General features: G+C 44.9%; 3 protein-coding genes across 4 annotated transcripts in view; 1 reads left to right on the forward strand and 2 right to left on the reverse strand.

The window, feature by feature from the left end:
* LOC114603433 (uncharacterized) overlaps window positions 1–26,640 on the forward strand; it is a 124,715-nt gene that overhangs the window by 79,934 nt on the left and 18,141 nt on the right. The gene's annotated exons all lie outside the window — the stretch shown is intronic.
* LOC144328572 (interferon-inducible GTPase 5-like) lies at window positions 5,828–10,312 on the reverse strand. 2 transcript variants are annotated; one of them, XM_077932563.1, is made up of 2 exons: window positions 10,139–10,312; window positions 5,828–7,116 (listed from the first exon to the last, which is right to left on the reverse strand). In XM_077932563.1, the coding sequence occupies exon 2, from the start codon at window positions 7,098–7,100 to the stop codon at window positions 5,943–5,945; it is 1,158 nt and encodes a 385-aa protein (XP_077788689.1). In that variant the 5' UTR covers window positions 7,101–7,116; window positions 10,139–10,312; the 3' UTR covers window positions 5,828–5,942. The 2 variants fall into 2 exon arrangements, with proteins under 2 accessions (XP_077788689.1, XP_077788688.1); XM_077932562.1 differs by having other exon boundaries at window positions 10,131–10,312.
* Window positions 17,098–21,593, reverse strand: LOC114603437 (interferon-inducible GTPase 5-like). The gene is made up of 3 exons (XM_077932546.1): window positions 21,316–21,593; window positions 21,047–21,165; window positions 17,098–19,253 (listed from the first exon to the last, which is right to left on the reverse strand). Exon 3 carries the CDS (start codon window positions 19,223–19,225, stop codon window positions 17,960–17,962), a length of 1,266 nt encoding a protein of 421 aa, XP_077788672.1. The 5' UTR covers window positions 19,226–19,253; window positions 21,047–21,165; window positions 21,316–21,593; the 3' UTR covers window positions 17,098–17,959.

Below are 26,640 nucleotides of genomic sequence, written 5' to 3' on the forward strand. Positions count from 1 at the left end.
AAGCCTCCGCTGTCACCCGCCAGCATTTTAAAAAGCCCCGGGACAGCGGGGGACTTCTCCGCTGTTCCGGGGCAATTTAAAAGCCCCGGACCATGCCCCGATGCCGGGCGGCGGGCGGGAACGCCTCCCCCCGCCGCCCGGCTTCGGCATGCCAGCAACTCTCCGCAAGCAGCGGTAGCGCTGCCGCTGCTTGCGGAGAGGTCCGCGAAGCCTGGGCGCGCTGATCTTGGCGCGCCCAGGCTTTGGCATGCCGGCATCTCTCCGCAAGCAGCGGCAGCGCTGCCGCTGCTTGCGGAGAGGTCCGCGAAGCCTGGGCGTGCTGATCTCGGCGCGCCCAGGCTTTGGCATGCCGGCATCTCTCCGCAAGCAGCGGCAGCGCTGCCGCTGCTTGCGGAGAGGTCCGCGAAGCCTGGGCGCGCTGATCTCGGCGCGCCCAGGCTTCGGCATGCCGGCATCTCTCCACAAGCAGCGGCAGCGCTGCCGCTGCTTGCGGAGAGGTCCGCTAAGCCTGGGCGGACAGCTTTTGAAGGCAGGGGGGGAGCAAAGACTTTCGCCCCCCGCCAGCCTTCAGAAGAGGTCCTGGACCTCTTCTGAAGGCCAGCAGGGGGCAAAAGTCTTTGCTCCCCCCTGCCTGCCTTCCCAGGAGAGCGGAGAAACGCAGCGCATTTCTCCGCTGTCCCGGAGGGCTTTTGAAGGTAGGCGGGGGGGAGCAAAGACTTTTGCCCCCCCCCCAGCCTTCAGAAGAGGTCAGGGGACAGACTGTCCCCGGACCTGGTCTGAAGGCGGTTTCCCTAGGAACGCATTAATTGATTTTCAATGCATTCCTATGGGAAACCGTGCATCGCAAGACGAAAAACTCGCAAGACAAAGAGACTTGCGGAACGAATTAATTTCGTCTTGCGAGGCACCACTGTACTCTTATGAATTGAATTGGCCAGGTTTAATCATCCCACCCTTAGAGATTCATTAAACATGTCATGTCCATAGTGAATGCTATTTTTAACTGATACATTTAAAGTATGCTCAGATGTAAACTAGACACATTTGTCATATTGATGTAACGTCCTATTGAAACCTCTCTGTGTAACTTCTACCCAGGTATGCCTTTAAAAAAGAGAATTGTTTGACTTTGATGTAGTTTTATTAGATGCTGCTAAAACTGTTTCGTTAGATGATAGTGGGCAATAATCAAAATTACTGTAGACGTTGAAGTGTAGGTATTTTGGGCATATAGTTTTTTCCTTTCATGAAGTTTTCTGTGAACTGCCCTGAGACCTCTAGGTATAGGGCGGTATATAAATTCAATTAATAATAATGATGATGATGATGATGAAGTTGCAGATTTTGGGGAATGCAATCTTGCCTTTCTTCGATAATTGAGAAAGCGTAGGGGGAAAAGCCTCCTTCAAAGGAGAATTTGGGAATACATACCCCTTCCTTGGAGCTCATTTGGCTTATGTAATATTTTGCTACCTGCCCAATTCTAGCCTTGCTGATTCAGGCAATTATGATTTAGTTAAGGTTTAGTCAAGGTTTCTCAGCCTTAACAATATTTCAGATTTGTAATGCTAACGTATTATATGATTTTATGTTATCAACCTCATTTATCTTATTTTCTGTAGTGCTCAATAAAGTTCCTCTACATAAAGGAAAGGTAAATGCTATGTGCCTGAAGACTCATCTTTGAATACTGAATTTTCTGTGCTGATATGAAGGGGGGCTAATTTCGTCATAAAGGGAACTGAGATGAGAAACTGGATTTCTGCTTCGTAGAAATTGAGCATACATTTCCCCCCTGAACAAAGCAAAACCGTCACACTGCCCGCTCTCCTCTCCCCTTTTACTTCAAAAATGCTTTGCTGACACTAATGCAGCAGCCCCTCTTTTCTCCCTTGGTTTGAGGAAGAGGGTCATCTCTCAAAGGGAGACATTCTGGGTTAGGTGGCCGGGGAGAGTTGCCTGAACCACAGAGGCTAGAAATTATTTTAGTTAAAAGTTCAAGATTAATAAAGTTAAGGACTTGCAGCCATTTTGAACTTTTTGTTATGGCATTCTTTAAAACATGAGTCGGCTTCCTGTTCAGTCTGAGGATAGTAGAGCCTACAGACAATTTGGGCTATGAGGGATTTTGTGAACTTGGGTTTTGCATGTGTGGTTTTGCTTTTTTGGTTAAAACACACTGGTCACGTAATGGTCACGGCCCATTGTAGCAGCTCAGGAAGATGCGTGGCTGGTAGTTGACACGTTATTGGCAAGAGAAACACTGACAGCAGCTCCCACAGGGCGACTTCTGCATGGAAGCCGCTGCTGCTCACTCCTCTTCAAGCCCCTCCTGGTACTAGGAGATGGCGGAGCAGGGGAAGGCGGGGAGTCAACTGGCCCACCCCTTCTTCCTCCACCTCATCCTGCCCTAACTCTTCTTCTTCCTCCTCTGCCTGGTCTGGCTGCTGCCTGCCGGGTGGCTCCCAGCCCCATAAACCAGTGGCTCCCTTTCCTGGGTCAGCCTCCTGGCCCCCTGTCTGCGCCACATTCACAATCCCCGACATCTATTCTCTGAGGAAGAATCAACCCAAGTCTTTTTGTTGCCTGAGATGAAGGGCAAGATGACTGCTGCCCCTCCCTCCATTCCATGGGCAGAAAGCAACTGGATCAGCCATTGAATGACTTCAGAACACTGGCAATGGAGCCCTGTCCTCTCCTCACGTGAGGGAAATGACCTTAGGGAACTTAGGCAGGCTGTTTCCAAAGGGGTAGCCATGTCAGTTTGTTGAAGCAAAAACAGCAAAGGCAGACCCTCCAAGTGTTCCTATTTTCCAAGGACATCCCTGATTTAGAGAAGCCGTCCTGGTTTCTGATTTGATGCTGGAACGTCCCACTTTTTCTTAGGATGTCCCTATTTTCACTGGAGAAATGTTGGAGGGTCTGGATTTATTTGACCCCTGAGGCAATCTTATATGGGGAAGTTATTTTAAAATGTTTAATGTTTTATTATTATATTTGTTGGTAGCTGCCCAGAGTGGCTGGGGCAACCCAGTAAAATGTGTGGGGCTAAAAATAGTAAAATTATCATTGTGGAATGGGACATCCCTGTTTTCACCGGAGAAATATGGAGGGTATGAAAAAGGTCTCGTGGCATCTTAAAAGAGGAGAGTGGCTAGCGGGGATCCTCAAGGGCAATGGTTAGAGATAGCCCCCACCACTGAGCTTCCTCCAGTACGCACACTCTCAGCATCCTCTATCTGAGGCAGCTGCTTCACACTGGCTAATAGTAGAGCTGGCCCTGTTGGGCTAGACCAAGAAAATGGCAACACCCGGTGACAGAACATGGAACAAGCCTTCCTGAAGATAAAATAGAGGTTGGGTGGCTTTGTGGAGCCCCCTGCTCAAGCAGCCAGTCTTTCAAATTTCATCATGCTGGGGGTAGCACTAACATTGATCTATGGGCCTGATCTATCCAGACCTAAATGAATTTGTGTGAAGGCCAGGGCTGAAGAGTTAGGGAGTGAATGCCACATGAAATGCCATTCCCTCACTGAAACAGGTTGCATTATTTTGACCCCCCACAATGAAACAAATGGTTGAAACTCCCCATTGCCAACCACGAATAGAGTGGTAAATTGTGGGTGGGGTGGTTTAACAAGGTAAAGGGACCCCTGACCATTAGGTCCAGTCGTGACCGACTCTGGGGGGGTTGCTGCGCTCATCTCGCTTTATTGGCCGAGGGAGCCGACGTACAGCTTCCAGGTCATGTGGCCAGTATGATGACTAAGCCGCTTCTGGCGAACCACAGCAACGCATGGAAACACTGTTTACCTTCCCGCTGGAGCGGTACCTATTTATCTACTTGCACTTTGACATACTTTCGAACTGATAGGTTGGCAGGAGCTGGGACCGAGCAACAGGAGCTCACCCCATCACGGGGATTCAAACTGCTGACCTTCTGATCGACAAGTCCTAGGCACTGTGGTTTAACCCACAGCGCCACCAGTGTCCCTACATGGGTGGTTTAGTTCTGTCCTAATCCCATGGTATAGTAGTATCTCACCTCAGCCTTCCCAAAGCAAGTAATGCTTCAGAGGTTTTGGACTACAACTCCCATCAGCTCTAGCCAGCATGGCCAATGAAGCCCAAAGCATCTCGAAGGCATCAGTTTGAGGAAGGCTGTAGGGAACTTCCAGATGTCCTTTTTATTGAGCATTCATATCTGAGCTCATATCGGGGTGATTATACGTGATCCCACTTTCAATGCCCTTTGCATCTGCAAATGTTTTGGGATGGTTATCCTGCTTCATTTGCAATAGGCATGGACTCCATAGTTTCCTGCTAAAGCCCTGCAACTTTTAGTAACACAAATGTTCGTGGGTGGGTGTGTTGCCCACTTTTGTCACACTACAGAGCAAGAGCGACCTTCCAGATGTCAGTAACTGAGTGACATTGGGGAAGTGTTGCAAAACTATTAATAGAGTGGAATGGTATCTGGATGGCCCACTATAAACACCCCACTCATGCATTATTACTGTGTCAATGACATGTTGTCTCAAGGCAAGTCTAAAAAAATGTAGTATAAACACTGACAACTGGGAAACACTGGCCTGTGAACGTTCCAGTTGGAGAACAGCCTTTACCAAAGGTGTCATGGGATTTAAAGACACTCAAACTCAGGACGCAAGGGAGAAACATGCTAGGAGGAAGGCACGCTTGGCAAATCTACACCGTGATCAACTCTCATCCGGAAACCTATGTCCCCACTGTGGAAGGACGTGTGGATCCAGAATTGGCCTCCACAGACAGGGACTCACCGTTAAAACCGTGTTTATGGAAGACAATCTTACTCGGCTATAAGTGATCGCCAAAGAAGGAGGGGGGGGGTCTAGATAATTCACAATATTTTTCATTTCTGAGACTTTCATGGAAAACTGAAAGCTGATTAGTCAGTTTGGCCATATTTCAAAAGGAGAAAACCCAGATACAAAAGTGTATGGTTTTTTTCTCCCCCAAAAAGCTACACTACCAACATGGGCTGCCGTACATTCGGATTTTCCTGAACATTTCTAAAATAATTAGAGTGACCATGTGAAAGCAGTGTTGATTATAACACAAATCTCCTGGCAGTAGCAAGGAGATTAATTTAACCAATTAGTTTATTTCATGAAAACTTATACAGCACTTGATTCTAATAAAACCTCAAAGTGGTTTGCAAAAACAATAAAACCAGGAAACAATTACAGTCGTGCTTTAAGATATGCAAGAGTTAAAATACTAGAACAGATTAAAATTACCTCAACTTTCTATTTCACCAATGTGGAGGCTCCTGTCTAGCTGAATGCCCTCCTTCAGTTTGAGTTTGTATGAGGGAAAGAAAATTCTGGAATAGATGTTGCATGGGACTTGGGATACAGAGCTAACTCCTGTTCAAATGCAGCATATATATATATATATATATAGAGAGAGAGAGAGAGAGAGAGAGAGAGAGAGAGAGAGAGAGAGAGAGAGATGGAGAGAAAGTGAATGCTGCAGCCTGCATAAATTATAACTTGAGACCATCCTTGCAAGCAGGTTCACATAGGTCACTAGTTTTTTCTAGTCTGACATCATATACAGAGCAATTCATTAATGGACTGAAAGAATTATGAATAGGAAAAGGTCCATTTGTCCCAAAGTCTCTTTTTGGTATTGGTCTTAATTCTTATACATTGGATAGAGAGAGTAATTTTAAAAAGTAACTGAACGAGTATTATGCTGGCATTCAGATTATTACACTTAGGCTTTTTTTTAAAAAATGAGACGCCTAAGATTTATGGAATTATTAAAATAAAAAACCTGATCATCTGATTATTATTATTTTAATGTCTTTTGGTGGTGGTTGTTTTAAAAATGGAAACGTATAATTCACCAGATACTATATATCAAGCACTTAGTCATCATGGCACATCTGCTTGCTGCTAAATGGACTTTTTCCCCTCTGCCTCAAGAGCTTTGTACAAAACCCTCTGGGTGTCATCAGCAGCACCCGATATGCATTTCTGCAGCATGAAGTAGGTGCGAAGAAGCGAAATCCCTCCGGACAGAAGGCAGCCAAAGATGGGGAAATGCTCCCAGCGGTGATATTCATAAGCTATCACGGACAGTCCCACCAAGTCTGGCAGCACCCATAAAATGGCAGAGAAGATTCCCAGGGACTTCATTGCTGCTTTAAGGGCTGTCCTTGTCTTTCCAACACACTGCGCCAGAGCTGCAAGGGATGGATTGTCCAGGCCAAAGTCTAGGAAGCACCAGGAGCGGAACTTACTAAACAGAAATATGGGGAGAAGGAAGGGAACTGGGCTTCCAAGAGCGACCAGCAAAACAAGCCTTTTGGTCCAAATCTTCTCCTTCACAGCGGTTTTCTTTTTCTCTAAGATAGGCAGGCAGATGCTAGGGAAGCGGAGCAGAAAGGCTTGCCTCTTCAGCCGCAGGAGATCGTTCTTCAGCGTTTCCTGCAGGAAGGGGAAGTCAAAGCAGTCGGCTTCCCAGTTGGAGACGATGAAGACTTGTGGGTCCCTCACTCCTTCTTTTACCAAGCACTCTTTGCAGTCCTCCTGGATGTGCAAGAGGACCTTCTTCTCATTGTAGTCAGATGGCTGTTGCCTCTTGGCGGCCGACAGGTCCAGGTCTGCTTTGGTGCGCACAAAGTAGAAGCTCTTGCCCATATCTTGGATCTCACGGACCAGGTCAGAATGGGTGGAGCGGAAGCGCTGGGAGCCGACGATGATGAAGAAATCAAAGTGATTCAAATCATCCTTCTTTTCAAATTTTTCCTCCCCAAAAGTTGCCATTCCCCTTCCAGGGTGGTCCCAAAGGATCACTTGTGGAAGTGTCGGGTGTGGGTAATCCTTGACTTGCACAGTCGTCATCTGTATGCCAGTCCCAGCGGCACGCGGGTCATCGGCACGAAGACCCAGCATGGCATTGATGAAGGAGGACTTCCCAGAACCGGGCTCTCCTACTACGGCAATGTGGAGCGGAGTGCTGTTGAAAAAGGGCAGTGGTTTTGCCAGCACATGCGACACAGCGCCTGCCAATTGGCCCTGAGAGATGGCTACCTCGAAGTCTTCCACCATTGTGGATCTCAGTGCGCTGTAGAGAAAGGAAGCAGGAAAATGTTAAGCGACTGGCCTAACTAGAAGCATTCATCAGTGGCATGCCCTCTGTAAAATTTTCAATGTCGCCAATATTATTATCAGTTGCCAAGCAACAAAGCTTTATAGGTAGAAGGTATGAATCCCATCACATTCCATAATTCAGAAGTGAGCGCAAGGATAAAGTGCCCAAAAGTCATGGGACGTCAGGAGCTGGAGTTGGCGAACAATAAAACACCCGTTGTCAGTGAAGTTAACTCTTTACTCAAAGAAAACCAAACAGTGCAGGCTGAGTGAACACAGCAACTCTTTCTCCAATGAAGCGTTAGCAAGGACTGTAGGTCCCCCCCATCCACTGCTCTCTAAGGCTCCTTCTTCCGCAGCAACCTGAGGTTTCTTTGTCTTGTCTCTCATTGCTCTGCCCTCTTCAATCCTCTCCATATCTTAGGAGACCAGGGGGGACGGAAACTGGTTGCACCACAAGGGGGAGATTCTCTGTCTCTACTCTGCCTCTTGACCCCCCTCCACTTCTGCCTCTGATTCTGGACTGCTCTCTGCCACAGACTCTTCCTGCTCACTAAACCCTGTTGCATCTTCAGCTTCTGACATCTCCTCCTCCTCCCAGTCTGCTCTCTCTTCTCCCTCTGACCGCTCATCCTCATCCAACCCCCAATCCCCTGGCTCTGAGACTTCTTCCCCTGGGGGTTCCCCAACTGCTGCCTCCCACCACTCCTCTGCATCCAGCCAGCCCAGGACACAGGAGCAGAGCACATGTTTTTAGAAAGATGCAACAAAGAGTTACCAGCCTTAAGGTGCAGAATAGGAGGGTCTGGTCAAAAGGAAGAAGTGGTTGAAGAAGGGGAAATGTGTGTGCGTCCTATGGTGCGAATGCAGGCTTTCGCTGAAGCCTGGAGAGTGAGAGGGGTCGGTGCGCACCGACCCCTCACGCTCTCCAGGCTTCGCACACCTCTCCGCAAGCAGCGGGAGCCCAGCGCTGGGCTCCCGCTGCTTGCGGAGAGTTGCCTGCATGCCGCAGCCTGGGCGCGCTGAGCTCAGCGCGTTCAGGCTTCGCGGACCTCTCCGCAAGCAGCGGGAGCGCTCCCGCTGCTTGCGGAGAGCTGCCTGTTTGGGGGCTGGGGTCGGGGTAAGCTCGAGCTTCCCCCGCCCCAGCCCCGCGCCTGGGGGGGAAATAATTTTTTCCCCTTTATTTCCCCCCCAAAAAATTGGGTGCGCCCTATGGTCCGGTGCGCCCTATGGTGCGAAAAATACGGTATGTTTTAAGAGCGCATCTTCCTTTAGACTGTGTATGTAAATTCTGCCCCTGCTTGTCATTTAAGTCAGAGGTTTTCAACCTTTTTGTGTTCACAGCTCCTTTGACCAAGTACCTGCAGCACACCTGTGGAGCTCAGGAGCCCAGCTATGTCACCCCTTGCCTGCAGAGCTGGCAGCCTCTCACCCTTTTTCTAGCAACCCCCCTCCTTGTTAAGTCTTCCCTCAGCCTGCTCTCCTTTCCTTGGGAGTCCTCTGGGCAGCTGCTGATGCCACCCCTGGTCTCTGAGTTGCCCTTCCTGCCCTCAATAGAGGTGCCTCCTCACACTCCCCACAGGGGCATGGGACTTGTCTGTCCATTCCCAACAGCAAGGGCTGGTGGTCTGGCTGGCTGGGCTCCCTTGCCACTTGCCTGCTTACTCTGAGGCCCCTTTCAGCTCCTGGAAACTAGCACCCCCTGGCCAGCCCCAGAGGCACCATTTGTCTCCGGAGCTTGTAGCCAGGGCTGCTGCAACAAACAGCTGTTCAAGCCTTTGGAGGAGGGAGGGAAGGAAGGAAGGAAGAGGGAAGGTGGCCAGTGTTACCCACGGCTCCCCTGACCATCATTCAAGGCACCCCAGGGTGCCACAGCACATTGGTTGAAAACCACTGATTTAATTAATAACCACATACGTCTAATGTGTCTGAATTCCCCACCCACTTCCCCCCTCCCCCAAGGTGCACATTACCAGCTTTCCAATGGGATGGTGTGTGTTCTCAGATTGGGGACAGCCTCCCCCCTCCTTCTCCCCAACCTGTGGAAGGACCAGACACAAATTCCTTGCCTCTTAACACTTCAGCAAACCTTTATTCCCCCCTTCTCTCTCTCCCCTCCGAAGAAGTCACCTGGAGGGCTGCTGAGATTTGGTGTGGGGGTTGCTGAAAGAGGAAAGGGGGGGAGTTGCAAGAGGAAAGTGAGGGGGTAAAAAACCCTCTAAACAAACAAGGGGGGGGCGAAGTGCAGAGCAGGGTCCGGACTGGAAAGTTGTCCCGAAACTGGTCGTTTCTTACCCTCCCCCTCCCGACCATCTTCCCTTCAGGGAAAGAGAGAATGGGATGAGAGCTCTTTTCCTTCTGATCCTGGCGTCCAAGGTGAGGGAAGAGTCGGGAAACGAGCGGGAGGGGCTAATGACTGAGGTCTCTCTCTCGAGGTGTGTGCTGGGTATGCGAGCAAAGAGCAGCCTGGAAGGGAGGGCTGTGTGCACCAGTGGAGAGATCTAGCGTCGCCAGGTTTGGGGGGGGGGCAAGGGAAATAGGCTGTGGGATATGTGTGTGTGTTTGGTTTGAGAGAGAGAGAGAGGGAGAGAGAGAGGGAGAGAGAGAGAGAGAGTATACGATCTCCAACACCTCCGGCTCTGAGACCAGAAAGTTATCATTGTGGAACAAATCAGTATGATATGGTTTTATGTCTGTGTACTGTCAAGTCACATCAAAATGTCATTTTCTTTGCTGAAACCTTTTATTTAGAAACAATAAATTTTCGGTGCAAGAATTCATTACTTGCTTGCTCCCTGGTGATGGCATGTTATTTATTCCCTTTGCAGCGGGGAAGAAGGGCAGCCTTCTCCAACATCATCAAGAGTAAAAATAAACGATTCTGCCGCCCCCCGCCTAGCAATGAGCTCAGAGTCTCCTTTAACGCAGACACGCTCAGAAAAAAACATAAACCACGGAAATCATCAGAGCCCCAGGAGAAATGCTCACCTCCTTACCTGCTGCCAGTCCGGATTTTTTTGCAGTAAAGCTCAGTTCCCTCTTCGGAGACTTTGCTTTCTGGTCTCTTAGGCTTTTCTCCGTCCAACTCTCTTTCTCTCTCTCGCTTTTATTCCTTCTCCCTCCCGGCCGTCGCACTACAAAAAGCAAAGAAGAAAGCGAAAGTACGAGCGAGGACGAGATTGCAACGCGTAGCCAGAGCCGTATTCCCCGCCAGAGGGAGCTCCAAACAGCCTGATTGACAGCAGTGCAGCTGCCTTTAAAAGGGAAGGTCCCAAAGGCTCACTCGTGAAACTTGAAGCATCCGAGATGGTTAACCCTTTACCTCTGCGGTAGTTGCCTCTGTGCCCGTCTCAGCAGCTCCCGCGTTTTCTGCACGTAAGCCCCACATGGCCCTGATTTCAGGGGGTTGATTCTAGATGACCCTTGGAATCCCTTCCAGATCAGCAATTCTACGATCCTATGACTTTCCAGAGCCTGACTCTCCTCCTACTGCAGTGTAGATTGGAGTCTTTGCAAAGGACAGTAGAAATTTCAGGGGCAGCGCGAAATGTTCTGGCACCTGCAAAGAAGCAGAACGGGTCCTATCGCTTGTCTCAGCTGCTTTGAGGTTTATTGCAATTAAGCAGGACATAAATGCTGTGAAGTAAACAGTGTTGTTCCATCGTGCTTTCTTCATAGCGTGGATGCTTGCAGCTCATGATCTCGTTGATGTAACAGTGGCAACATTTGTACCATGATGTATTTATTGCTTTAAAAACCCATCACAAGAAAGGTGGTATCTAAGCTCGATGGTAACAAAGCTTTGTGTACTCTCTGGCCCCTATTAACCAGTGCAAATGAGGGCAATCATGCAGGCAGGATAAAATCTGCCACTCACTCCTGATACTTGGGTAGATCTTCTGTAATTCAGAGCAGGGCTTTGAGTGTGACTTCCCCTGTTCTGTGGAATAGCATTCCTGCAGAGATACAACAGGAACCTGCTAACCGCAATTTCTGGAAACAACTGAAGATGTTTTCCTTCTGACAAGTTTTCCCAAGTGGATGAATAGGTTGCTGCCATGAGTGTCGATTTAGCATTGGTTGATAACGTATTTATGTTTTTTTCTGTCAGCATCGCTCTTGAGCCAGTGGCACCAACTGGACTCATACACTTCAGCCCCGACTGGGCTAGGCGAGCTGGGTAGTACTTCCAGAGACCTGCTTCTGCACAGGAACTGGTCAAAGTGCTGTGGACTCACAACTTAGAGTTGTGATCACCAGATTCACTCCAACAAGAAGACAGTCGTCATACAGAAGAGTACAGCAGAGTATAGCAGAGCATAAACGACTCGGAGAGCAGCTCTGTAGAATATCTTCTTTTATTCTATCTACAACTATAATACACAACTATGTACAGAGCTAAATGAGGTCTAAGCGAAAATGCTGAACTGCACTGTCTGCAGCTGCTCTTAGCAGCAACCTTATCTATACACACGATCTCTCTCTAACACTCAGTCTCTCTCTCTCTTTGATGTGAGGCTGGAGCGAAATAAGTAGAGAACAGAAACCGCCCCCTCCTCTCTGGAGAATCAGCAGAGAACATCAGCAGATTCTTGGATATGGAAGGGGTGAAATCTCAGTTTTCAACTACTTTTCAGCTGTGTTCATTGCATTTTGTACACTGCCTTTTGGGGAAGATAATCATCATCATCATCATCATCATCATCATCAATAGAAGTCCTGATGAATTTTCACGAGAACTTTATAAAAAGGAAATAGCCAGCTGATATGGAGATGGGAAGAGATAAACTTAAATATTGGAAAAATGAGAAACTGAGAGAAACTGAAAATAATAAATTTGCCCACTTCCCTCAGGAGATCTCCCCCTACGCTGAGGGAAATACTTGCTGTCATTCCCCCTTCTACACAAATGTTAATGGGGCAGGAGTCCCTGTCCTCTTTTTCATCTCATCTCCCCCTCATGTCCTCTAAAATCTGCTCTGGAAGGTTGCACCCAGCTGGGAAGGTGTGCAAGTCATTCGCTTGGGTGAGGAGAAAACATGATGCAGACAGTGATGTTGAAGCTGGAAGCTCCTCATATCCTCCAGAAGAAGGATATTGACAAGCTGGAACTTGTACAGAGGAGGGCGACCAATCAAAGCTTTGGAAAACAAGCCTCATGAGGAATGCTTGAAGGAGCTGGGTATGTGTATCCCAGAAAAGAGGAGATTGAGAGGAGATATGATGGCCATCTTCAAATATCTCAAGGGTTGTCACACAGAACAGGGAATAATCTTGTTTTCTTCTGCTCCGGAGGGTAGGGCCTCAAATGGCTTCGAATTACAAAATTGCACATGAGGAAAAAATAGTTTATTTTTTAGAAAAGTTCTAATATTCTGCAGGCTTTAGAGCCCGCATGACGAGCTGGCTTTGCAAACCAGGCAGGCAGGAAGGACACCAAACTCCCCTCAGAGTGATCCTAGACTGACAGCAAAGCCTGTGTCTTATCTGACACCTTCAGCCTTAGGGGGACATAACGCAGGGGGGCACTGGGCACAGGTTCCTTCAAGGGTTTCTGCAGCCTCACGCAGAGAGACTCGCCTTCCCTTCCCCCAGATGGTCCTCCAGCTTCCTGCAGCCTGAGGAGCTGGAGCTCTTCGCCACCCCCACCCTCCGACTCTGTTGCCGATTATTTATTTATTCTGCTTAATCTTAGGAAGGGAAAGGGAGCTGCAGCTTTTTGTTATCTTGGAGCAGAAATTACATCCTGTTTCCAAGTTTTCCTCCCCCCCCACCCTTGACCAGCACACAGCTATGCTCAAACAGGTGATTTCTGAGAAAAGGAAACCTAAATGAGTTCGCCCTAGTTCCTCCCCCTTGTAAATAATTTCTTGGACTGTGCTGGGTCATGACAGAGAGCAAAAGGAAGCAGAAATTTCTCCAGCCTGAAAGCAGAGGAGGAGAATGCAATGAAATTTCCCCCAACAGTCAAAAGAACAAATTGGCTGGAGTCTTTGTATCATATCACCCCATTTCTCCTGAGTTTTGATGCAGTGTGATCCCCACATGGCTGGCTCCAAAGGGCAGAAAAACTGAAGAAACCCCACAGGGATATGGGATGGTGTGGGGTAAAAGCAGGAGCCCTATGCCTAGGATACCACAGTTATGGCTTTCCCCAAAGAATTCTAGGTATGGTAGTTCGTTAAAGGTGCTGAGAGTTGTTAGGAGGCCCCTATTCCCTTCACAGAAGTACAAATCTCAAAAGTGATTTAGCAGCCTCTTTAATCAGAAGTGCCTGGGCACCATTTTGGTGTGCAAAGCTGAGCCGCGATGGGTGAAAGAGGGAGAGGAGCTGGGGAGCACGAGAATGACTTGCGCACAGTTATAGGAGCCAGCTCCCAGGGGCCAAGATATGGAAATATTGTATTGGAAGGGGGCTGCTCCACATCTTGTGATCTATGAGGTGAGGCAGGGCTTACCTGCCTCCCCCCATATTTTAAGTTGGCACCCCAGCACACAGTCCTGTTACCTCTGCTGCTTGGCTCCCTCTCCGTCTCCAAGCCCAGCAGCAGCCATGTTCCTGCTACTTTCTCACAAGGACAAGGGCAATGCCCATCAATTTTGGGGGGAGGGGTTGCCCCTGAAATGTGATATTTGGAGGGGAAACACATGTAGACTCCTAACTCTGTGGTTAAAGTGGTTATCAGAGGCTTTCACAGGGGGAGGGGCCTGCTCTGAAGCATGCTGGGCAAGTGCAAACCCCATGAGACCCCCTAGTGTGCCCCCCCCCAGCATTTTCTCCCCAGGGGAGGGGGGATACGAGCAGCTCCTCCTATTCAGCAGGGGGCCACTGCAGAGACATTAGCTCTCTCCCAGTGTTTTGCATTGCTTGCTTTTACGAATGTAACTGAGCATTAAAATGCTCTCAGCATGGCAACTCCAAATTTCCAGAGCTTGTTTCCATGAGCTCATTACTGAGGTAGACACCATGTTTCCTTCCCTCTTGTCCAGCTGTATACTGGAGCTGCCTTCTTTCACCGCTCCATGAGATTCAGGTTTGAGAGACTCCCTTGCATGGCAGCCAACTCCTAGGGGCTGTTTCATATATGCTGGAAGGTGCCCAGTCAGATGGGCAGGGTACAAATAATAAAATTGCTGTCATTGTTGTTGTTGCTCGGAGTCATTTTGGAAGGTGTTTGGCATTGTGGTTGTTGTGGATTGAATTTATATACCACCCTATACTTGGGGGTCTCAGGGCATTTCACAGAATAAATTCAAGATATAAAACCACAAGATATAAAATAAAAATAAAACAACAGAATAATACCCACCTGAAAAAAAGACATTTTAAAAGGGCAAAGGATGTAAATTGGACCAGCCAAAGACCTGGTTGAAAAGGAATGTTTTTGCCTGGCACCTAAAGGTGTGTAATGAAGGCGCCAGGCAAACTTCCCTGGGGAGAGCATTCCACAGACGGGGAGCCACTGCAGAGGAGGCCCGTTCTCATGTTGCCACACTCCAAATCTCTTGAGGAGGAGGCACACGAAGGAGGGTCTCGGAAGATAATCTCATGGTCTGGGTAGGTTCCTATGTTGTTGTGATTACAAATATATAAATTGTTATTAAATATGGAATAGTGAGTGAGATGGGTTGGCTGGCCTGATCTGGTGCAATCTGGGATTGCTTCAACATAATCTGACCCAACCCTATGCTGATACAAATTGGCCCAGTCCAATTCATTAATTGGATTGGGCTGGATCTGATGCACAGCCCAAGTGAAACATGTTCTTAAATAAACTGAATTTTTTTCTAGCTACACTTGGTTCTAGAGCCCCTGCTGCCATATTGTCTCAAGTCTCTTTCTCAGTTGCCATAATTCTCCTCATGAAGTTCCATTCTCAGCACCACAGAAACTTCAACATGGAACTTAAGTCCCTTGCAGTTTGCTCTCAGCTATTCAGAAAGCCAAAGCAGTGTTGTAAATCAGATGGTGTTGGGCAGAGTCTGAGAAGTTTGTGCTTGGACTGATCAATCACAGGGCCGTGCAAACCTAAGGCTACCTGGGAGACGCTTTGCCACTTTTTGAGGACTTCCAAGGGCAGATTGAAGTGCTTGCTTAGTAATGTAGATATTGCTTGCTGTTTAGAATAAAATCTTAAATCTTCTCACTCACTTGTGTTTTGTATTGCCTCTGAATCTCAGTTTAAAAGAACCACCTAGCATTTCGCAAGACAAGCATTCATAACATTGCCAACAGAGTACTAAAGAGCTGAGGATAAAACATGCCAATGGAGGATTATATTTTTAAGAGAGACCTTTATTCCAGGTAGGGAACCCTTCCTTTTCTTAGATTCCTATGTTGCTCTGCTTTAATGAACAAGGAAACAAACAAACAACAAAACCAAGAACTCTGCAGGCAGTGCTCCAGACTGCCTCTCACTTTAGGTTTATCAGTGGCCTGTAAGGCTTAGCACTAGAAAGGCCAGGGTGAAGCTGCAAAGTTCTTTTTAAAAATGTATAAGCAAAAATTCACAAAATTCAGACACCTCTTAATTATTTTAAGATCAGAAATAACCTCCCACCCATGAAAATATCAAATAAGTATGGAGGAAAGTAAACCCACTTAACTTCCTCCACAAAGAGCCCCTGTATTTTAATCCAGGCTTAATCCAATTTGTAGGGTCTCCTATGCCTGCAAATTTCACCCACTTTGGCCAAAAGGGGATTATTTGATTCCTCATTATAATGAATGGGGACACAGAGCTTTATTTGGTTAGAGTTGTCTGGAACCCAAAACGCAGATATAAGCAGAGAGAGTACAGAGTACTTAATGCACAGGTACTTGGTAACCTAGTGAGTTTGAATGTGTTTTGCTATTTGTCAATAAAAACTATATTACTTTGTCTGTTTATTTGTGTTGGCAACCAGTGGGGGAACATTTCAACCTCCATGGCTTTAAGACTGTAAGGCTTTACAGAAAAGTTGCATTCTGAGGAGGGCTGAACTCATTCCACAACTAAGAGCTGGTGTTGCTGACTCCCAACTTGATGCATAGCCAATGCAAAGCCATTTCTTAGTGTAGCTGCTAGTAGCTGTCAGTGGAACCACCTCCGACAGCTGGAAAAACTTGGATTTTTATCTCAGCAGCTGGTAAAATCACGTATGGACTATAACAATCTCAAAAACAATTGGCTAGTGCTTGGAATGAACAAGTTCAATGTGCACTGAATTACTTTGAAAAACATCTGAACTACATGTGAAAGTAGTTCCCATAATTGCTGGGTAAACTGAACATGAATTAAGTTGATGTTGGGGCAAAACGAAGAATGATTTCTGGCTCATCTTCAAATTCATTACCACTTTCTAAATGCTTTAGAGTATTTATTAAAAAAAATGGGGTTTCCCCCTCAAAAACCAAGAAACAAAAAAATAAAAAATAAAAAGCACATATCCCTCAAAAACAAAACAAAACAAAACAAAAAGAAAGAATAAGAAACACCTATCTGGAGTTATTTGTAGCAGGAGGACACCCAAAACTCCCTCTCCTCCAACTATGTTGAAGATGAACCAGTCTTTCTCTGTTTCATAGCATCCTAAAATACAAGGAAATTTGTGGGTTTGTGTATGCTTATTTCCAGGCTTCCCCTACTCACCCAGCTGGTGAAGAAAAGATTAATCATTACAATAAGGAGGCTGAGAGAAAACAGGCTTGTGGTTCAGGTTAGGACACCTAAATTTGGACTGTTGCCTACAGCTTTCCCATGCCTGGATTAAATGATTTTTTAAAACAAAAATTGGAACAGTTGGGGAAATAATTGCAGTAGGGAGGATTCAGAAAAAAAACATTTCTTAAAATTTTAAAATTTATAATTTTATTGAGATTAAGTAAATAAGGCAAAAGTAAATAATAGCAATCAAAGGAGGAAGAGAGTACATTAAAACATTTTTAAAAGCAGAAATAACGAAATAACCATAAAATATACTTAAGGCTACAAAACTATATAGTATATTTTTGCATGGATAAGCATGTCTCGCAGGATCCCACCCAAGACGATATCTGTGTTAGATCTTGTTTAATTTCAACTGCTTCAGATTTTGATATCTCCTCATTAAGATCAGTAACTTTTTGATCCAGGGCTGTAATTTTAAGATTCACCTTTGTTAATTTATCCTTCAGATATTAATTCTGCATCACAATTTACTTAAGCGTATCAGCAACAGAACTCTCTGAAGCCATTTCTCTTCTCTTCTTTTCTCCATTCTTTATGTTTTGCTGCTGCAAATTTGCTCCAAGTCGGAGGGGAAGACATCCATCACTTTAACACTGGCAGGTAGGCTATAAGAAACCTCTAAACTGGACGAAAATTGCCCAGGCAGGCTACTGATTAAGCATTGTTACAATAGGGCTGCCTTATGTCTGGGATTCGTCCGTTGGAAGTAGTGTCCAAGCAGAATTCTTGAAAATTGGTAAAAATGTTTGTGAAATGTCAGAAGTGTTGATTTTTTGAGATTTCCTTTAAAATAGCTCAAGAACTTCTTTTGTTTTGGGGAGATTTTGGCAAAAAAAGCTCATCAACTTTGCCCTCCCCATCTCTATAACTTTGCCCCCCCCCATAAGCGAAAAGCTCAACAACTTTTGTCTCCACATTTTCACTTTTTGAAATATGGCAACCCTACGAGTGCTGAGCTGAAAAGTAATAAAGGGAGCATGCTAGGATGCCATGTTGGAAAACCAGAAGACGAACTTGTGAAGAAAGCAATTGGTTGGTGCTGTGGTAGAAAGAGGAGATAATGATGTTGTACCTGGATGTCTCTTCCCAGGTAGATGTATTGGCTGTTTACTTGCATTTCTTGGGCTCAGCAGCCTTTGCCAGAACTTTCTCTGCATCTTTCACAGCGTTTTCCAGGAAATTCTTCAGCAAGTAGAATGTGGTAGCAAAAGAACTGCCCCCACCATAGAGAGACCCCAACACAGGTATGAAATCCAGAACCAGCTCTACCACTGTGATTGCTCCCCACATTGCTGACCTCTTCAAGATATCCATGACAAATTCTGTTGTGATCATACCGGTGCTTGGGGTATGTTCAATAGCAGATTTCAACTCCTCAACAGGTTTCCCCACACGATTTGCTAGTATATTGAGGGAATCTTCATCCAACCCAAAAACTTTGCAGATATCCCTCATTGTCACAGCCACAATGGCAATGTCACAACCAAGGGAGAGGAATGGGAGAGGAATCAACCCAACAGAACAACTCACCATGGCTTTTTTCCATATCAGACTCTCCATAGCAGCCTTTTTCTTTTTAATGCTATCTTTTGTTAAAATTGGAAGAGACATAATTAAAACATCTCTCTTGATTTCATCCTGTTCCTTTTCAAAGGTCTCTTGAAGCAGGGGGAAATCATACTTGCTGAAATTCCAATTCGATATTAGAAAGACCCTTGGAGAAGACTCACCTAACTCCTTCAATTTCTCATAGCTATCTTTCCGTATGATGTCAAGAGTCTTCTCCTCACACAGCATCATCTCATGGATGTCCCCCTCATAGATGTGTTTGGACCGCCTGTAGTTTTCTATATCGATATCCACTTTGCTGCGCACATAGTAGAATTTCTTCTTATTTTTACGGATCTCAAGAGCCAATTTGGTTTCCTGTTTAGTGAAGCGCCCTGAGGCGATGATGATGAAAAAATCATACTTGCTGAAATTGACCTTCTTTAAGTATTCCTCTGCATTAAATTCATTTGTTCCAATTCCTGGTAGATCCCAAATTTTGACTTTGGGGAATGCGGGGTGTGTATATTCTTCTGGCACCATTGTTGTTTCTGTCACCCCAGTCAGAGCTGCACCCTCTGCATCATCTTTCATTCCTCGCAGGGCATTGACGAAAGATGATTTCCCGGCACCAGATCTTCCTGTGATGGCAATTTCCAACGTGACATTATTTAATAAATTTGACTCCTCTTTAGCTTCAGCTGAAACAGCTTCAAATGTTTTTCTCTTAAAAGCAGACTTCACTTGAGCAAGGTCTATTTTTATGGTTTCTGTTGTTTCAACATATTGTTTTTCTGTTATTTCTGTTGTTACAGCAGGATCCATGACAGTGATTCCTTGTGGCTCAGTTTATCTGAGAAAGAGAAGAAAACTATAATAGTTAAATGATAGCCTTCAACACACTTTTATGGACATATTTACAATCCATGGTTTATGGGGGGAAATCAATTTACATAGAATATATCTCTAAGACCATGGGTTGTTTGAGCAGCAGTTGGTAGTATTTCAATAAAGTGAAGAATTGTGCCTATTGTCAATCTCACAAAAATCTATATGTGCATGCATTCACACAAAACTCTTAAAACGTGTTTATGTGGGATGTGGATCTTTTTTTGAACTCAAATTATTCATTCCTCTAGAGATGTGTCTAAAGGAAGCATTTACACCCCACTAAAGATTCCCTTTTTTTGGATAAAACTTTGGATAAAACACTTCATAAATAAATAAGTCAATGCACTGTGCATATCCCTCGTATATTCTGGCCAAGTCTTGCCCTGCCACCTTTACAAAAGTCACCAATAAAAAGAAGAATGTTCTTAAAAATGTCATCAAGGGTCAGGTGAAAAACAGGAGCCAGATGGTTGAAATAAGTGATGCAGAAAGAGCCCAGAAATATTCTTAAAGGGCAATGCTCAATACTGGGGGAAATACCCACATTGAGCAATTTACTCAGCGATGACTCACTGAAATTAATAACCATGCCTAAGATCCATTAATTTTAATCCATTTTAATAGGTCTACTCTGTGTAAATGTTAGTTGAAGACAACCCATTATCAGCAACATTATCTTGTCCTGAAAGCTATATACGTATAATTAATGAATAAATAAATAAATAAATATACGTATAATTAATGAATAAATAAATAAATAAATAAATGAAATACAGCTATAGGAAAAAAGAGCTATGAGAAAATCACAGAATCATAGAACTGTAGAGTTGGAAGGGACCCTGAGGATCATCTAGTCCAACCCCCTGCAATGCAGGAATATGCAGCTGGTCCATACAGGGATCGAACCTGCAACCTTGGTGTTATCAGCACCATGGTCTAACCAACTGAGCTATCCGGGCTCATCAGGCAGCACCTACCCAGAACCAAGAGAAGCTCCAGCATCTTCTGCCCTGCCCTGCCTCAAACCCTTGCCATGCAGTTTTTTCTAATCAGAAGTGGTGCACAGATACCATTTTTACACATCAGCAAGTGCTGGGACACAGCCCTGTTCCTGCTGCTTTCTTGTAGGGACTGGGGGGGTGTCTGCAGAGGGATATGTTGAATTAACACGTGAAAGGGTGGCATTGGCTTCAGGGCAGTTACTTAAAACTCTTATGCTTTGCTTCTGCACTAAGGGGCTGCCCCGATCGTCTCTGCCTCGTCAGCACTCAGGGCATGGAGAATAGAAGTTGCTGTATTCCTCTGTTCTGCACCCCATTCCCCGCTCTGACAAACCGGGTGGGGTCATGAACTGCATTGCAATGCTAACAGACGCCTTTTATTAAACTCGTGGGGGGGGGACGACGACGACGATACCCTTAGCACGAGCTCTGCTTGCTGCCTGGTGATGGCATGTTTGCCGCGGGGAAGAAGGGCAGCCTTCTCGAACATCATTGTTAACAATAATATTATTGTTAATAATATGATATGATATGATATATGATATAATCACAATAGCTATAATGTAATGGTTAACATAATAACAATAAAAAGGTGAAAAATAACAATAAAAAGGTAAAAGGTAAACAACAACAGCAACAGCAATTGTTTCTGCCACCCCCACCAAGCAAGGAGCTCGGAGTCTCCTTTAACGCAAACAAGCTCAAAAAGAAATGGAAATCATTCTAGATCGAGGAAAAAAGTTCAACTCCTTACCTCCTGCCGGATCGATTTTTTGCAGCCAAGCTCAGTTGTCTTTGCTTCGAGGTTTCTCGCGCTTTCTCTCATTGTGTGCCTCTCTTTTATACCCTTTCTCCCTCCTGATCGTCACACTTCTAAAAGCAAAAAAGAAAGCGAAGGTAACCAGCGAGGATGAGATAAGATCGCAAGAACTAGCCGAAGCCGCATTCCTGGCCAGAGGGAGCTCCAAGCAGCCCGTTTGCCAGCGGGGATGCTGCCTTTTCTGGGAAGTCCCAAAGGATCACCTGTGGATGCATCCCATGTGGGCAATCCTTCACCTCTGCTGTTGTTGCCTCTGTGCCAGTCTCAGCAGCAGCTGAGTTGTCTGCACTTAAGCAGCGTGGCATTGAAGAAAGAGGGCTGATTAGAGCCCAGCCTTCCTACTACTGCAGTGTAGAATATTTGCAAAGGAAATATTCCTAGATGTTTCCTAGAAATTTCCTAGATTTTTTTTAAAAAACCTTCTAGTTAATAAGTTGCATTCATTGGTGTGCTCTGAGCATGAGTAATGTTGGATAAAATCCTTAGGCTGGGGTGTAAATGGCAGGCTGGGGGAGCAGAGCAGCGCTATGAGGAGAATTCGGCTGATCAGGGGCATGTGACTTCCATGGTTGCACAACCAGACGTGCATCTGCAGTACATCAGATGCGCACTGGGCACAGACTTATTAATATAAGAATGCAATGACAGCAAGGTTCTGCCTCATATCTGAAGTGTGTCAAGCTCTTTCTTCCAACCCACTCTCTGCATAGACCTTAAAAAGATGGGGGTTGGGGCAGTGAAAGGATTTCATTAGCATGTGCAGAGATACTTTGTTCTGCTTAGGGAACCCTTTCAGCACTAACAGGAGAGAGTGTGAGCAGCTGAAGTGAGAAGACAAACTATCCTATCCTCAAACAACTGTTTGTCAAGGATCTCGAGGAGCAAGTAAGTCTTAAGAGAGGTCCTTCAAAGTCCTTCCAATCCCAGCCTGCTTTCTCCTTGCTCAGCTGGCAGGCTTGTGATCCCAATGATGTTTGAACTCCTGCTGCTCTTGAGCTTCTCCCCTAAGGTTAACAGCAGCACTGGGGGGAGAGGGATTATCACCAGAATCATGGGATGGGGAGGGAAAGTTTCAAACTGCCTGCAAACCCCTTCTGTGCTGATGAGTTGACTGGGGAGCATCTGAGAGTGTTTAAAAGGAGGCTAGACAGCAGAGGTTAACAGTTATCTGAAGCCCCCCACACCGTCCATCCCCCTTTGTCCATGAAACTAGGCAAACTATCTGGAACCTCCCCTTCTCCCACCTACAAGATGGCTGATCAGTGGAAAGGTACATTGTGAGCCACACAAGACTAGGCAGTGGGACAAAAGCATTCTGAGGGGTGCAAATGGCATGCTTCTGAAGCAAAGTTAGAAGACCTCCCTCTCTCTCTGCCGAGCAGTGGCAAGAGGCTGTGGGGTTCCTGGCATGCACCCAGGGTCTGTGGTCCTTTGGAGAACTGAGACACGGCAGGGGTGTCTTTTGCCACCACTTATGGGATGATGTCAAGCTTCCTGAATAATCTAGCTGAGGATGCTGAAAGGGTTCAAAAGAAAGCCCTAGGACTGGAAGAGTGTGAGGCAGAGCATCTCAGGGCCAAGTAGAACTGGCATAAGACATGGTGCAACCCAAGGTGGGGTTATAGGACCTGCTGCTGCTGCTGCTGCTATGGCAAGTCTTCCCACTTTGGCACCCCTTTTCTTACCCATTTTGGCTGGTTCTAGAGACAATGGAGCAGACCCTATAGCTGATTTGCCTTACCACAATACGACACAATCAAGCTTTTAAAAAAAGCAACAATTTTTGTAAAGTCCTTTTATTAAGATGGATAATAAATACTAAATAAGGGACTTCCGGGTTAGTGCCACCGACAATGGCGGATTTCCTCTGCGCAGGAGGAATCCGCTCCATGAAAATCAGGGTCTGACAGCTACGGCGAAGAGGAGAACCAATAAAAACCACAGGCGGGAGAAGCCTGTGGACTTGGGATTCGGCTGGCACCTTTTGCGCCTCCCCTACTTACGGGGAAACCCGGTTTCGGGGACCCGGAGCGACGTGGGGTGAGTGGCGCGGTGCTTCGAATTGACTGCTCTTTTCATGGAGTGAAGCCGCATTGCTGTTGCCGGAGAGTGCTGACTTTTTTCCTGTGGATGATTGGAATCTAAACAAGTACCCGTGAGTAGAACGGAACGGAAAATTGGACTATTAAAATTTGTAATTTGGCATTGAAGCGGGAAGGTCTAAACAGGAAGTCCGCCTTCCGCTTTTGTAAATAGTTTGAAGCAAAGACATCGTAAGCTAAAGCCTGAAAAGTTTCTTATAAAGGACTAAATTTCCATCGGTTAAAATTTCTAAACCCTCCTAGGAAGCAGGAGAAGGGGGGGGGAGATTTTATAAAGTCTAAGCCTGCAGGAGAGAGAGTAAAGAAAGAAAAATTTCTATCGTCTCAAATCTGGGAACGGGCTGTCAAGAAGATAGACGTTTTGGGAAAGTTCATTGACCGTGAATAAATGTATGTTGACAAAACAAAAAAATTCCTTCCAGTAGCACCTTAGAGACCAACTAAGTTAGTTCTTGGTATGAGCTTTCGTGTGCATGCACACTTCTTCAGACCTGAAGAAGTGTGCATGCACATGAAAGCTCATACCAAGAACTAACTTAGTTGGTCTCTAAGGTGCTACTGGAAGGAATTTTTTTGTTTTGACTAAGGCAGACCAACACGGCTACCTATCTGTAACTGTATGTTGACAGATAGACAAGTAAGTGAAACATATGGATTCCAATGTTTCCTTTTGCACTTAAAAGGAACAAAATAGTTGAAAAATGAAGGTAATTTTGTTGCTGGTTCTGTTTCTAAAAGGACAGATACAAATAGAAATTGTTTCCCCTAGAGGGATCCTTTAAAATTGCTGTTGGAGTGGACCTGGGAAACTCTACAGCTGTAGAGATAAAAGAACATGAGAAATTGACACTGACCTTGGATAAGAATGTCAACACAGGAAGCCATAGTGTCTGCCTTGTGCAGGACAAGTGTCTTGTTGGAGCAGCTTCATGCAAAGATGGATTTGATGATTATTGCAACTGACAACTTTGGACAAACAGCGAACACATATATAGAAACCCCTCAGGAATTGATCCAGGAATTTGTACCGACAGGGCAAGTTGAGGAGAAGATAAAGGAAGAGGTTGTCGTTGAACCCCAAGTAACAAAAATGGAGAAAGTTGTGGCCTTGCAGGAATATCAGCTGTTGTTCCTGATGTCCGAACCTCGAGTGAGCAACATCTGGAGAGATGGAGTCCTGGCTGGATTGGTGAGGGGAAGCTGGATAGATTCATCCATGCAGGGATGTTCTGACCTTTGGGACTTGCTTTTGGACCAGGGAGAGACCAGAGTTGTGGGGGTCGTTAACTTTGGAGGGACATTGAAGCATGCCTTGAAATTACTTTTGGACTTAAGTGCTGATTATGAAGAATGGGCTGACCTGTTGAGAAGGGCTAAAGTCATCGTAAGGTTGGAGTGCCCGAGATCTGCTCCTTAGTGATAAAGGAATGAAATTAATAATAAGATCAGCAGACAAATATGAAGAAGATCTGCAGAAGGGACATGGAAAAGAGTTAAGAGCCTTGGATAAAAGATCACCAGGTTGATGGACCAGAGGGAATTGTCAGAAAGGACTGACAGAACTCGAGACCAGGAAGAAGAGACGGTGGATGAAGATTGGAAGAAAGTTTAAAAAATTCATTTAAAGAAAAATTGTAAAGTTAATGAGTGTAAGAAAAATGTTGGAATGAAACTATTTGGCTTTAGTAGAAATGCTATAAGGAGATAAGTATAAATAAGTTTTAAGTCTTAAGGTTTTTTTTATGGTAAGATAAGGTTAAAATAAGTTAAGATAATTAAATGACAGAATATATAAATAAGATAATTAAATGACAGAATATATTGAGAAAGATGGAAAGGATTTGCTGAAATAGCTAAATTGAATTAGAATACAAAAAAGGGAGGTGTGAGGAAGTCGATGAAATAAGTAAATGAAAGATAAGGATATAAATATTGGATGTGTTTTTTAAAAAATATTTTTGTTTTTAAATGGTTTTGCCCCCCCCCCCTTTTCTTTTGCCTTTTACTATTTTGCTGTATGGTTCTTTTTAGTCTTTTTAGTCTTTTTGTGTTTTTATCTTTGAAGTATTGTTTTACTGTTATTCTTCTTTTTTTGTAACTGCTAAAGTCTTAATAAATATCAGACATATAATAAATACTAAATAAGATGTGTAGTAGAAAAAGAAGTATGAAATTAGGTTAAAGGTGTGTGAAAGAAAGTAATAGAAGTGGAAAGAAATTGCAATTGAGTAGATTGGAAGTCCAACACAAAGGTGGGGTGAGGGGTGGTGGATGGTGATGGGAAAAGGAATTATCTGTGGGATTGAGTGTAAGTATGTTTGAACACTTTTAAGGATTGTATGAAATGTATGTTTTAAATTTTTTTTTTTAAAAATAAAATAAACATGTCGTGTCCACAGTGAATGCTATTTTTAACTGATACTTTTAAAATATACTCCGATGTAAACTAGACACATTTGTCATATTGATGTAACATGCTATCGAAACCTTTCTGTGTAATTTCTACCCAGACAGGACTTTAAGAAAGAGAATTCTTTGATTTTGATGTAGTTTTATTAGATGTTGCTAAAATTATTTTGTTAGATAATAGTAGGCAATAATCAAAATTACTGTAGAAGTTGAAGTGTAGGTATTTGGGGCATATAGCTTTTTCCTTTCTGAGGTTGCAGATTTTGTGGAATGTAATCTTGCTTTTCTTCGATAATGGAGAAAGCTTAGGAAAAAATACCTCCTTCAAAGGAGAATTTGGGAATAAATATCCATTCCTTTGAGCACCCCCCTCTTTCATTTGACCCATATAATATTTTGCTTCCTGTCCAATTCTAGCCTTGCTGATTCAGGCAATTATAATTTAGTTAAGATTTAGTCAAGGTTTCTCAGCCTTAACAATATTTTAAATTGGTAATGGTAACTTTTATGATGTTTTTTTGTTATTAACCTCATTTATCTTATTTTCTGTAGTGCTCAATTAAGTTCCACCAAGTAAAGGAAATGTGTCTCCCTTGCTTTGCAGAGGAGGGTCATCTCTCAAAGGGAGACATTCTGGGTTAGGTGGCTGGGGAGAGTTGCCTGCACCAACATGTTTCCACAGGGGCTAGAAATTGTTTTAAAACATAGTTAAAAGTTTGAAATTCATAAAGTAAGGATTTCCACATTCTTTCAGACAACAACAAACTACCCCAAACTATTGTAATAGGTCTATTGTAATAGGCGTTTGATATCCTTACTACCTGTCTCGCTGCCCAGCAGTTTCCTTGCCTGACCCAAAAGAACCTCTCAGAGAAGAAGAGTTTGGATTTGATATCACGCTTTATCACTACCCAAAGGAGTCTCAAAGCCGCTAACATTCTCCCTTCCCTTCCTCCCCCACAACAAACACTCTGTGAGGTGAGTGGGGCTGAGAGACTTCAAAGAAGTGTGACTGGC

The sequence above is a fragment of the Podarcis muralis genome, chromosome 7, assembly GCF_964188315.1.
Source record: "Podarcis muralis chromosome 7, rPodMur119.hap1.1, whole genome shotgun sequence".
Lineage (NCBI taxonomy): Eukaryota > Metazoa > Chordata > Lepidosauria > Squamata > Lacertidae > Podarcis > Podarcis muralis.

Bases quoted from the DNA above. Each gene is read 5' to 3' on its own strand.
- LOC144328572 (XM_077932563.1), bottom strand. From the start codon at position 7,100: ATGGTGGAAGACTTCGAGGTAGCCATCTCTCAGGGCCAATTGGCAGGC.
- LOC114603437 (XM_077932546.1), bottom strand. From the start codon at position 19,225: ATGGATCCTGCTGTAACAACAGAAATAACAGAAAAACAATATGTTGAA.